A 13629-nucleotide genomic window follows, 5' to 3' on the forward strand; every position below is an offset into this window, starting at 1 on the left:
TGACAAGAAGCACACGGTGACTTCATAGAGCTCACTCCTTTCAAAGAGCACACAGCTTCTCGCACACGTGCTCTCACCCATCCTGAGGTGGCGGCTGCCACCCCCATGTCACAGCACAGCGCATGGAGAGGTTTGGCGGCTGGGCCAGGGCCACACACTATCACGGGCTCACGATGATCCCTCTGTGAAATGTATGGAACTGACTCATCAGATGTGGTTAAGGACAGACTAGGTGTGAGTGCTGGAGTGACAGAAGGGAAGACCCGGCCCTGGCCTGGAGGGGGCCACAGTCTAGGCAGGGGCATGATATTACTCAGCAGAGAGGATCAGCTTTGGGGAGATGATCCACACTGCTCCGTCTGGAAACCACCATGCTAGCTTTTTCTCATGCCCAGAATAACAGCTGGTCTTCTTCAGGGAGCATGAGGAACCCGCACCCGCCCAGGCCTGTGCAGAATGGGAGAGGGTGTCATTGTCCTTTATGTGTCTATATTATCTTTCTATTGCTGTGTAACAAGTTATCACAAACTTAGCGACGTAAAACAATATCATAAGAACATGCCGTCTCCCGGTTTCTGGGTTTCAGGGGTCCAGGTACGGGCTGGCTGAGTCCTCCGCTCAGGGTGTCACCAGACGGAAGTCAAGGTGTCGTCCAGGGAAGCAGTTCTCATCTGGGCAGCAGGGCTCTCTTCTAAGCTCCAGTGGTTGTTGGCAGAATTTCTCTTCTTGTGGTGGTAGAACTGAAATCAGTATTCCCATGCTCTGACTAGCTGTTGACTGGGAATTGCTCTCCATTTCTGGGGGCTGACTGCAACCCCTTGTCGCACGGACCCCTAGGCTGGTCACAGCATGGCTCTTTGCTTTCTTCCAGGCTAGCAGGAGTTTGTCTCTCTGACACTTCACTTTTCTTTTTAAAGGTTCACCTGATTAGATCAGGCCCACCCAGGACTCTTTCCCATTTGATTAACTCAAAATCAACTGACTAGTAATCTGATCATGGGAATAGTATCCCATCATATTCACAGATCCTGCCCACGCTCAAAGGGAGTGGGTTGCATAGGGCATGAGCAGAAAGACACAGAATCTTGGGGGCCATTTTAGAATCCTGCCTTCCACAGTGTCATCCAACCCATGTCAGGGCATGTCCACCTTACTGTGTTTGCTGCCTTGGCTGCTGTGTCAAGTGGCTCGAGTCTCCAAAATGAGCATTCTCCCCTCCCCTCCATCAATATGCTTTTAAAAACGGAACAATGTTTTCTAAGAGGAATTAATCACTAATGGTAGAGTTTCAGATGACGTCATGAGCACCTGCTTTTGTCCTGTCACTGCTCAGCAGCGTCTGGCACTTACGAACCTCGGTATATGTTTCTCAATAAACGAATGCGTGAATGATTAAATTAGAAATATTTTGGGCATCCTCATCAGATTGCATCCTATAAAAAAATTGCCTACCTCCCCATGCGCAAGGCTGATTCCTCCTTTTAGTTTATGTCCTTTTCCCCCTGATTTAAAAGTAATGCATGCTTGTTATGAAACACTTGGGGATTTTTCTTCCTTCTGAAAAATAGGATTTTGTTTTTTATATTTAAGTTTTTAATCCATCTGGAACTAATTCCCCAATATGATGTATAAAATATTCCATCCCCTACCCAATTAGTCTGCAATGCCTTTTTTAATATATTCAACGTTCTCGTGTAATAAACTCTCTTTCTGAGCTATCTGTTCTGTATCGTTGATCAGCCCATCCGATTTGTGTGCCAGGATCACCTATTTTGATGATTGGAGCATTATCATATGCTTCAAGATCCGGTAGGGCAGGTGTCACCTCATTCTCCCTATTTCCCCAGCCCCTCACAGCCAGTTGGTTAAGCGAGGGTCCGTCTTCCTGCGCAGCATCTTTTGCAAGGTCTGGACATGGAGCCAGATCTGGGTTCATAATCTACCGCTGCATCTTCCTTGCTCAACTCCTCTGGGTCCCAGTGAAATGTCAACCTATAATAATGATGCCTATATAACAAACTTACCGTGAGAATTAACTGGGGTAACTTCTAAGAATCACCCAGCATATAGTAGGTGGTCAATACCTCCTAGCTGGAGCGGAGGAGTGACTGTGAAGGTCCGGCCACTCATGCTTCTGTCTCTCCATCCTTCCAAGCAGGTTCTGCAGCTCTTTTGAAAGCATCCTGGACAAATGCTCAGGTCCGGATCTCTCAGACTCCAGTCAGCCTTTAGGCCTGCAGTATCCAGGATTACTACTGGGCCCCAGCCTCCTGGCAGCCTCTTCAGGGTTCCCACTGGTCCAAGGGAAGTCTATTGGTTTTGTTGAGCTGGAACCACCCCAGAGTACACTGGGGGACTGTGGAGGGGCCGTGAATCAAATGCCAAAGCCCACTTTGCCTGCCCTTACGGGACTCTGGAAGTGCTGGGGAATCAACACCCCTTGCTTCATCTCCAGGGAGCCCATCTCTGGGTTTTGGCGTCCAGAGAAAGTCCTCAAAGCCACAAATTACAGGTTCTGGGGATTGGAAGTCATTCTAGCACACACTGAAGTGCTGCTGGCAAGGGGACATGGGCGAGACTCTGACAGCCTGTGCTAGAAATTAGAGATGGAAGAAACGCATGCAATTGCAAGAACCCCAACAGTACTGAATCGGTCCCCTGCATCTGCCCAGAGGTTTCTAAAGGTGACTAGTCATCCTTAGATGAGGTGCAGGCACCGGACATCAAAGGCCTGTGATGAGTCACAAGGCAGCCAAGAGTTTTGTGGCCAAAATCTTTGCTGGCACCTTCTCACCTTCTCTCTTTCTCAGAGAAGACAGGGCCTGGACTCATTCATTCCTTCAAGAAGAATCTCTGAAGGCCTGCCATGTGCTCTCAGGTACTGGGATGGAAGGCTACACAGCCCTGCCCTCAGGGAGCTCTCATGCTGCAGGCTGAGGAGAGAGAGGCCCCACAGGCATCCTGTCTGCCTGGATCTGCTCTCTGATGATGGTGATAGGCAGTTTGATTGCCCGCTCTAACTCCATCCCTGGAAGGCCTTCTAGAAAAGAAAGGACCAGGTGTTCCAATCTGGAAGGAGTCCTAGATAGTCTCTAGTCAAGCCTCTTTATTTTCTGTAAGAGAAAACCTAACCCAGAGAAGGGAAGTGGTTTGCCCAAGTTCACCCAGCTTCATAGCAGCAATGGGACTTCACTCCTTCTCTGCCCCACAATTTGCCAGCTGAAAAAGGGGGTTGCTAGTCACCTTCCACCAAGCTTCTAGAGGCAGCTCACAACCTACAGGGCTATTATTGAGACATGAGGAACCTCTCTGAGAGAGGAAAACAGCAGTAGATGCTGTTGAGTCAACAAAGGAAACATGGAAGCAGTGTAGTCTAAGAGCTGAGAGTCAGACCACCTGAGTTCAAGATTCTGGTTTCTTCACTTAAAAGCCATATGAACTTAAGCAACTTTCTTCATCTCTCTAAACCTCATCTCATCTGTAACATGATGACAGTGATGTGCCCTTAGGATTGTTTTAAGAAATAAATGAAATATACATCAAGTGCTTAGCTCAATGCCTAGAATGAAGATGTGTTACTGGGATCAAGGATTCCTAGAGTGGGCCCTGCTCAGGGATGTTTGATGTCCACAAGCCCGTGGAGTAAGACCAGGGGCTTCAACTGACATCTCACTGTTGTACTTCTCTAGTTCCAGGAGCCCCGGAGGAGCGGCACAGAGCGGGAGAGTGTGGCGAGAGAATGAAGAGACCAACCGCCCGGGAGAAGCATGAGGTGGCCGTGTGGCACTCGGTTTAGAGGGCTTCGGCTGGCGGCGGCCCCATGGGCAGCTCTGCTGGCACTGGGCCTCCCTGGTTGGGTGTTGGCTGTCTCGGCCTCGGCCGCCGCAGTGGTCCCCGAGCAGCATGCCTCCTCCGCCGGGCAGCCACCCCTGGACTGGCTGCTCACAGACCGGGGCCCCTTCCACCGCGCTCAGGAGTATGCTGACTTCATGGAGCGGTACCGCCAGGGTTTCACCACCAGGTACAGGATCTACAGGTGAGTGGGGGCTCCCAGCCCAGACAGGGGCTTCCCTCACAGCCCAACCTGGGCAGGCGGGGCCCCAGCCACACACCAGCTGCCACTCTCGCAGCCTGAACTGAAAGTGAGAGCTGGGGAGAAGCAGGCAGGGAAAAAAGCCTACCATGTTGGTTTTTAAAAAAAGAAAGAAGAAAACACACAAGCTGGAAAACCTGCTGATGCCTCCTGGGGAACTTAGCAAAAGGGTTTCTATTTATAGGTTGTGCTGCTTATAAATTGAGGACAAATCTGGCGGCACAGAGTCAGCGTGTGGCCCAGACTATGCAGGAGGTCAGAGTCAAATGCTGGGGCCGGGTTTTAACTAATGGGTTAGATTCTTTTATGAGTTGTAATTACCTAGACATGCAAATGAAGGAAGGCAGCTCCAGCTCCTGCCTCAGAGGTCTGGGGAGCCTTGCAGGGTCACAGCCTTGGCTGGCCTTGCGCGTGGAAGTGGGCTGTGTCTTCCTGGCCCCTCAGGCCGGTCCTGTGGAGCATCAGAGCTCACAGTCAAATATGAGACCCTCCTGTTCCATCTGATGAGGGAGAAGCCAGGCACACATTCCCAGCTGCTGGACCAGCACTTCAAAAGCAGAAAGTTTCTCGAAATCCTTACCTGGCGTTCTGGTGAGCCTCAGGGCTCCCACAAGTGCATCCTTTAATTCAGACCCTTCATCCCTCTGCCCACTTGCCCCCTCGTCCTCCTTCCCTTTTCTTCCTCACTTCACCCATAATCTTTAGACTACCCTGGGAGCTTTGCTGAATTTTTTTTTTTTATTAAAGACATTTGTTTTCAAATTACAAATTAGTTTTTAATGCAAAGAGAGAGAGAGAGAGAGAAACATGAAAAAGCACAAAGAGAAACAAAACCAGAAAATCACCTATTCTTTTAGCATCTAGGAATTGTTTGGCACATGCTTCATTTCCAGTCATGTGAACATACTAAAGTTTCTGGCCCTCTTGCTAGATCTAGCATTTTATAAGCCTTATGCACATTAACTTGTTTAATCCTTCCAACAGCCCTGTGTTGGAAGAACAATTATTCTCCCCCTTGTACAGAGGAGGAAATTGAGGTCCAGAAGAGTTAAGGAACTTGCTGAAGGGCACACAGGTAGTAACTGATGCATCCAGGATTCACTGCCCAGTTGTCAGACTCCAGAGTCTGGGTTCTTAAAATATCTTTAGAGGTATTTTTCTGTTTCTGAGCTTTTTAACTTCTGCAATAACCATACAGTCTGTTTAGGTTAGTACAGAGTCTCAGATACAAGGTGTCAAGGTATTTAGCACTGGAAGATTCCCAAATGGTAAGAGCAGCCATTTATAGAGGTCTTTCTCCTGGTGCATGATTCTTACACTCGGATGGAGAGAAAGGTCAAGGTCAGGTTTGAGGGTCTGGTGTTGATGGGTGCTTGATGGGGGCACAGAAACAAAATCCTGCTCTAGGAATAGTCTGCCCAGCTCTCCTTTCAGCCCCTTCTCTTCCACTCTGCTTGGATGCCGTCTGGTCTTAGAAGGGACTGCAGTTCACACTCTGCTCTGGGGGCTCTGGTCCTTGCCATCCTCCAAAGACTGCAGTGGAAATTCACATAGGGCCACTGAGGCAGAGTGGCCAGCTCAGGCTGGGAGGGACTGAGTTAACACCTGCTCAGGTGGAGGTAGATGAGCAGAAGAGGTTAACTCAACCTTCAATAAATATACAAGAAGCTAGACATAGGCTTCCCACAAATTTTCTATAAAGTAAATTCAGGGCGATGCTTCTCTTTATCAAAGAATTTCTTTTTCCATCTCTCCAAAAAAAAAAGAGAGAGAGAGAGAAAATCCAGCTTAGAATGTGTTTAAGCAGTGAGTCCAGGAAAACAAGATTTAATTTACCTTAGACTTCTCAGTTTATCCCAGATCTTTCAGAAGGACTGCTATCACTCAAAATATATTTTTAAAATGTATACCAGAACTGAAATATCGGGCTGGGAATCCCAACACTGCCATCCACTTCAGAGGGCTGTGGAAACCAGAAACTAGAGGGAATAAACCATCAGTTTTCTTCTCCCCTCAATAGATTTTTCTTCCTCAAGCCCCAGCCCCAGGCCTGGCAGCCCCCGTATGCCTGAGCAGCCGCTCAGAGCAGGCCCGTGGGGACTGTCTGTAATCACTTCTGCACCACCAACCATTCTATCAGTCGGTAATGGTTTTCTGATCATTTAATGTGACAGGCTCTTACACTGTGCCATTCTGTTTCTCTGGGGTCAGTTATTGCACATGAACCTGTACTTGGGGAAACAGTAACCAGTCATTCTGACAGGAAGGCAGCATTCTGATTTGTGACCCTTTGGTTGGGTGACGAGAGAATGGTCACACACAGCTGGGCCAGGAGCATTCTGGGAGTTTTGCTTTTAGTTATTAAGCAAAATGGTGGATCCATGGATGCTTGTTGTGGGGCTCTCTATCATCCCTGTGGGATTTCACTTTTATCCCTTCCCCTTTTGTCTCCAGTGGCAATTCCCTCTGGCAAATTCAAGACCTTGCTTACTCTGACTAAAGCGAGTTACAGAAAACTGGCAAAACACACATTGAGGGTCATTCTCAATGACCAGAAGGGCATTTTGTCTAGAGGGGCAGAGAGAGAAAAAGCTTACAGAGACTATCGGAAATGTTCTGTTGTGAAATATTGGGTCTTGAACAGAATTGGTGTTTCATTGAATTCTTTAAGAAACGTTTTGGTACAGAGAAATCGAAGGGTACCCACGTGTGCCTTCCATATAAGGAAGGAGATGAACGGTGATGGGGAGGAATAAGACTTGCCGGGGGGGCTGGGATATTTGGTGTAGAATCACATGATACTTGGTTACTAAACACAACAGGAGAGAGACCCGCCTTCCCTTCTAGTTGTGTGAACAGATCACAACTATTGCACAGCGAGTTTCTAATATTAAGCTCCGAATCCTCCCTATTCTTCTTTGGACATCGGAGTGTGCTCTCACTTTAAGGAGATAACTCCTCGTCTTAGAATAGCTCTGGCCTTTCTAACCATGGGCCCCCGTGGAGATTGTTGCTCTCTCCATTTCAAGTTTGCATTCAGGTAGACATAGGTGCTTGAGAGAGAAGGTTCTGGAGCCAGATGACTTGGGTTCTAATCCTGGAGGTGTAGCTTACTAGCTGTATAATGTTGACCAAATTATTAAATTTCTCTGTTTCCCAATTTCCTTATTTATAAAATCAGGACAATAATAGTGCCCACCTAATGGAGTGATGTAAAATTAAATGATTTCATTGATGTAAAACACATAGAACAGTGCTTCATAAATATTGCCTACTGTTATTAGATTGTCCTCAACAAATATTAGCCAATGCAAGAATGGTAATGAGATGAGAGCCATGGGTGCTATCTTTGTCATAATGTCTGCTGAGGTCTTAGCATTCAACAACCTATATTAGAAGGAGAAAAAAATTGTTCTCATGCTTTCCTTTTTAAAGTATATTAACCCGATGCCCCTCGATCCGTCTCTGCTGGGAGAGAAACTCAACTGGAGAAAGAATGAATCTTTTCTGGGGCACACTTTTACTGGTCTTGTGGGCTACAGAGGGAGCTAGATGATCTCCAGCATGTTTTAGAGTCACCGCAGGTAAAGATCTTTTTCCTAAAGTCGGGAATGGTCAACTGAGCAAGCCTTCCTTAGGACATCCTACAGAAACTAGTCACTGCCAGCTGCCTGGTCCTAGGGATGAAGTGAACAATCTCAGGATGGCACCATTGTGAGAAGAGAGACTATATGCACTCTTGTTAAGCCTTCCTAAGTAACAGGATGGGCTTGGTCATCTCACCCAATTTTTGGCAAGCTTTTGAATTCCATTAACCAACCTCCCAGCATGTCTCCAGCCCTGTCAGGCCAGGATCTGAACAATCAGCCCACTTCTCAGACACTATTAACAGGCTAATGGTAAGAGCTATAAGAGCAGAGATCCTGTCTCGAATTCCATTTGTGACCCCCAAGCCCACCCTCCTTGCTCCACCCCATGGCCCCCACTACAATAAACACTCAAGTATCAACATCTCACAGAAGTCCTATGAGGCAGATGGGGGCAATTATGGTCCAGGGCAGTGAGATGGACGTGGGCAAGGTCGGAGAGGTCATTGCCAGAAATAGCACTCAGGGCTCCCGACCTGACGTCTCCTGCTCGTTACCCTAGACTACACCACTTCCCTTTGACTGGTAAGTGCATCTTCATCATGACACGCAACTTAATCAGGCACCTAAATTGAGCTGATGCAAATGTAAATATGGTTTCTCGAAACACTCTAGCGGTAATGTTCCATTCTCTCTTTGCTACAAATCAAAGTAATGAGCAGTCTGTTTTTTCTAATTTCTTTTTGTATTAAGGCTTTAATAGAGAGATAATCATGAGATTGGAAAAAATCCAAGCCACTATGATGAAACACTTAAAACTCGGAAAGAATAAATTAAAATTAAGAGAGAAAGTTAGAAATCCTACAGAACAATGAGTATAATATGGTGGTTAAGAGAGAATCAAGGCTAGGTATACTTCCAAATTATTGGCCGTAGTCATTATTACCTCCATTTATATCTGCCTCTTTCTTAGAAAGGAAGGGTCTGGGGATACATTAGAAGTCTTTGGGGAGGAAAACAAATAAACAAAAAAAGAAATTAGTAGATATCTTCATTGACAAGAAGGGACATTATATTCTGATCATATTCTGGGCAAAGTTTGCAAATTTTGAGAACCAAGGTAGAACAAAGCTGAAAACCAAGAGGGTGGACTGGTACCCAGACGTAAGTGGTGTTGAGGCAGGAAGGTATTCTGGCAGGTGCATCTGAAACATCCAATAGGACAAGCAGGGGTCCAATCAGAGGATGTGGTGAACGTGGGCAGTGGAGGCAAAAGAACTTTTCAGCAGGCAGGAGAGCTATATCCCCAAGAGAAGACAATCTGTTTGCAATTCATCAAGATGAAAAATAAGATTTGGCAATAGCTTACATGTGAGGGAAGTGAGAAATAAGAAAAACCAAATATTTGATCCATACTGCTTCAAGTGTGTTCTGTGAACCAGCAGCATTGGCATTACCTGAGAGCTGGTAAAATTGACAGAACCTCAGGCCTCACCGCAGACCTACAGAATCAGAATCTGTATTTTAACAAGAGCCCCAGAAGAACAGTATGACTTTAAAGCTTAAGAAGTACTGTGTTTGATTACACTGAGTGCTTGGGAGATGATGAGGAGAGCAGGAGTGCCTAGGGTGGAAAAGGACAGCAGGCTTAATGGTAAGGCAGCATCCCCCATGATGCATTTGAGGTAGTGAGGATATTTACAAGAGATATTACAAATGAAAGAGAACAGTAGTCAAGCGAGGTTAAACTTAGGAGTTATTAGCGCCGAGGCACACAAACTCCTAAGAATAGACCCAGAAGCAGGGAGAAAAGTTTAAAAGCAGAAGAGGCTGGAAGGCCCAGAACCAGCCTGTGGATGCCTCCTGGGAGATGGAGAGGCGAGGAGGCAGAGAGCAGCTGTGGAAGCAATCACAGGACGAGCTCCAGAGCTGATTCATCACCCAGACCACGTCTCATGGACTAACTGATTTGGATAAACAGCAAACCCTGGGAGAGGCACCATCTCCAACTGAGAGACCACAATCCACATACATAAACCAAAGGCAACCTCTGCTGCCCTGGGTAAGTCCCAGCAATTTCCTAGGCATTCATGACAGCTCCTGAGGTGGAGCAGGGCTGTGTTATCACACAGCTGCAGGGCACCACAGGGAAGCCGTGGTTCTCAGGTGAGCGTGGACGGGAGAGGCAGGGAAGGAGGTGGGCCTTTCGGGAGAAACGATGATCACCAGAGTAAACTGGGTGATCTCTGTGCTCCTCACTGGGTTTATAGTTTAACAAGGGAGTTCCTTAAGATGGAAGGAGAGAAAGGAACGGTGCACACACTAGAAAACAACTTAGAGAAAAGTGTGAGACAATGTGGTAGTGCAGGCAAGTATGGTTACAGGCACCATTTCTCAGTCCATGGAGGTGAGTAGGAGAGGGACAGAACAAAATGTTCAGAATTTGCTTTATCAAGAGTTCAGTGATGGCTAAATGTATAGCACCTCTGATACATAATATGCAATGTAGGCTGCAGACCCAATATAAGGCCTTCGCCCAAGGAGTTTCAGTCTAGAAGTCTCAGGTGACGAGTTCCACAAGGGGCTTGCATCAAGCCTGCATATCTTCATCCTTGTACAGAATCCTATCTCCATCTCTGACATGGAAAATACCGCACGAGTGCAACAGACCTTTATGACGCTTCTGTTGTGTACAAAGAACTGAATGAGAAAGTGTTCTGGTCTCTTGGAGCCAGAAGAAATAGCACATAGACAAACAACTACAATTCAAGAGCATAGGAAGGGCAATATTCAATCAATCAGTACTTTTGAGGGCCAACTCTAGGCTTATGATTCTACAAGATTCTGATAATAAACCATGAACAAAGAGGACACAGTTCTTGATCTGATGGAATTTACACATAAGTACATTTGGAGAACGTGCTAGATTACTCTGCATAGAAAGGTCAAGGAAAGCTGGAATAAAAGGTGAGGTATAGGCCCAGCTCTGATGGGTGAGTGGAAGCCCTCCAGGTGGAGAAGCTGGGGAATGGTGTGGTAGGCACACCCCGCAGTATAGCCACAGGCAGGGGAGCACAGGGTGTGGTTTAAGAACTCAGCTGCCAGCCCATGTGCCTAAGGCAAATGTCAAGAAGCATGTGACTGTGTCCCTTTTTCATCTGCTCTACCCCACCCTGTTACTTCTGCCATGTCTTGTCCCTCCAAAATGCCAAAAGGGACTCTTAGACAGTGATTTCTTCCAAGGTGCAATTTCGAAAAACTCTCACCAGGAGGGGAATGTCATTTTTCCTGTATCAGGGGTGAGTAAAATGAAGGAAAAGTAACTGCATATCTGGAGAAGGAAGGACCAAAGGCTATTGGAAAACTGGAGTGTGACTATTCACCTGGTGAGAAAATGGCAAAGAGTGCCTTAAGGTCCTATGAAGCTACTGGTTCAACTGAAAATCCAGCATCATTTATGCTTAAAAAATTGAATTCAGGTAAGTTTACCACACTGTGTATTTTCTTACTTGGTCCTCTTACAGGTATTTATGGAGCATCTCTTTTGTGCAATGCATTATTCTGGGCACTACATCAGGCTACAAAAGATAGAGAAAACAGGGTTCTACTGATTTCCAGGGGTTTGGCAGTCTAGTTTGAGTGACAGCACACACACCAGAAAACACTGGAATGTAGCATCTCAATAACTGGGGAGAAGAAGTCATTTAGTACGCTCTCGGTGATGGATGGATAGATTTGGTCCATGGATGCCAGTCCTAGGTTCCCCCAGGACCAAATGACCCTTGCCCTACATTTTCCCATGTCTTTTGGGGGCTCAATCGAGGTTATCCACCCTGGCTTGAAATAGGATTGCAAAGATGGTCTGTAAAGAGAAAATGTAAAAAGAAAAATGTGCAAGAAATGAAGGGAAAATCTGGGAAAGCCAAGGGGAGAAGGCAAGACTGGTTTTGTTTTCAGATGAGATTTAGTAGAGAGATCTTGAGTCAATCAGGCAGAAAAAAAGAGGATTAATTTTTGCTTCGAGAAATAATTAATTTTATTCATGAATGAATTGCTACTTAGAGACGTGTATATGTAGGAAAGAGTGAGGTAGGCTTAATCTAGAAACCATCACGACGCAGATGCAGGCAGACAGGGACACTGGCTACTTATGCGGTCTTTTCTTTTTCTTTTCATTTTTTTCTCCTCCAGAGAAGAGCTTTTTCTGGGTCAGTGATTCTCAATTTTTTGTTCTTTATTCAGCTTCTGCTACATTTATCCCACCTCAGCGCTTCCCACATCTCCCACAAGAAAATTATTTCAGTCCACGTTGCTTAGAACAGTGAGTGGCATGTGGCGGGGCATTTATTCACTCAGCACATATTTATTGAGCATCTGTGTGTGCTGGCCACTCCCACGAGTGCTGGAGACACAGCCATGAATGACACATGGCCCAGGCTACAGGGAGCTCTGCCCTCAAGGAGGACCCATGGGAGCAAGTGGTTGGAAGTAGGCTGAGGTCTGTGAACCAGTAAAAAGTGGTATGTGAGGAGTTTGGTTCCCATGTCAATCATCCATCTTCCCCTCCAGGATTAGAAACAGTGAACGCAATCATAAGGAGCTGAGGGAAGGTGGGGCAGATTTATTACCCTAAAGCTGGGCTGGAGATGAAGGTTTGGACCTGAGTTTGAGACAAGGATTCCTATCTTTACAATCCATCACTCACTCAAATGGAAGACAGCTGGAGCCCGTTGGTCCATCTGACTGATTTGCTCGGCCCTAAGTGAAGCAACTGGAGAAGGCATGGCTGCGTACTGTGTATGGGTTGGGCAGGTGGCCTCAGATGGAGCTCCATCAACCGAGCTAATTGTGAGGAGGAGGAAACCCTCAAAGGGACTGCCCACTGGAGAGCATGGATGTCCAAGAGCCAAAAGCTTTTTGTCAGGAGAGATCTCAGTGCATTGACTACACAATATTGAAGCCTGGACACAGGACAGCAGGCTCTCACCAACCTCCCCGACTTCCCCATGGGATAAAAAGAGTAAGGGAGCAAGGAAAATAGATTGTTCTGAGAGGGCAAACGCGTTGGCCAAAGTTTCTATTTAACTTAGGGAAAGAAAGCAAAGTACTCCCTCTGTACTATGAAATATTAATAACATTAATGTGTAATAATAACTATATATATTGAGTGTTCATCAAGTGCCCAACATTTTACTAAGTTGTTATGTATATATGCTAAAATCATTCTTAGGAGAAATCTACAAGGGAGATACCCTTTGTATACATATATTACAGATGAAGACACTGAGTTTTAGAGGGTGTCACACAACTGGCAAGAGGAAGTGCCAACATTCAACCCATATAATAGAGGATCTGACCACTAAGTGATTATTATTGAATCAAATACATATTCTGAACCTGGAATTCTTAATGCTTTGAGAGAATGGTGCTTCCAGTTGTAACCACCTGTGTTCTCTGCCCCTCCTACTCTTTCTTTTGGCATTCCAGTAGATCTTTGGGATATAGAAGATGGGGGTTGGAGAGTGGCTCATCCCACTCAAAGACCCTGCAGTCCTCTGTTTCCACCAGAGATCTCCACCTGCACTTGGGCTCTGGGGAACCCTGAGTGGGAGGAAGTTACAGATGGGTCTTCCTGAAGCAATTCACCCACAGCAAATTCTGTATGTGTCGACTTTGCACTGCCGGTGTTTTCCTATAAGGGTGCAGTGTAAATTGAATTTCCATAAATTGAATCCTCTACTAGAGGGACACTTAATGACATTTCCAAAATGCGGTATCTTATTTTTTGCCTGGCAATGGCTTATAAAAATTCAGTGTTAAGTAAATCTCTAGCCCCTGACTTTAGGATCAGGTAGCTACTGACTTGTAAGCACACATATCCACTTGGAAATGTCTTATATTTTGAGGAATATTTTCATAAAGCCAGAAGAAACCTTTGGGGATGCAAAT

General features: G+C 46.1%; 1 protein-coding gene across 1 annotated transcript in view; it reads left to right on the forward strand.

Moving 5' to 3' along the window:
• Positions 1-3735: 3735 nt before the first annotated feature.
• BRINP2 (BMP/retinoic acid inducible neural specific 2) overlaps positions 3736-13629 on the forward strand; it is a 48828-nt gene continuing 38934 nt past the window's right edge. The window contains exon 1 of the mRNA XM_046683291.1: positions 3736-4036. Coding sequence (XP_046539247.1) covers positions 3768-4036 — 269 coding nt within the window. The 5' untranslated portion in view covers positions 3736-3767. The remainder of the gene's footprint in view (positions 4037-13629) is intronic.

Source organism: Equus quagga, chromosome 13, assembly GCF_021613505.1.
Source record: "Equus quagga isolate Etosha38 chromosome 13, UCLA_HA_Equagga_1.0, whole genome shotgun sequence".
Taxonomy (NCBI): Eukaryota; Metazoa; Chordata; class Mammalia; order Perissodactyla; family Equidae; genus Equus; species Equus quagga.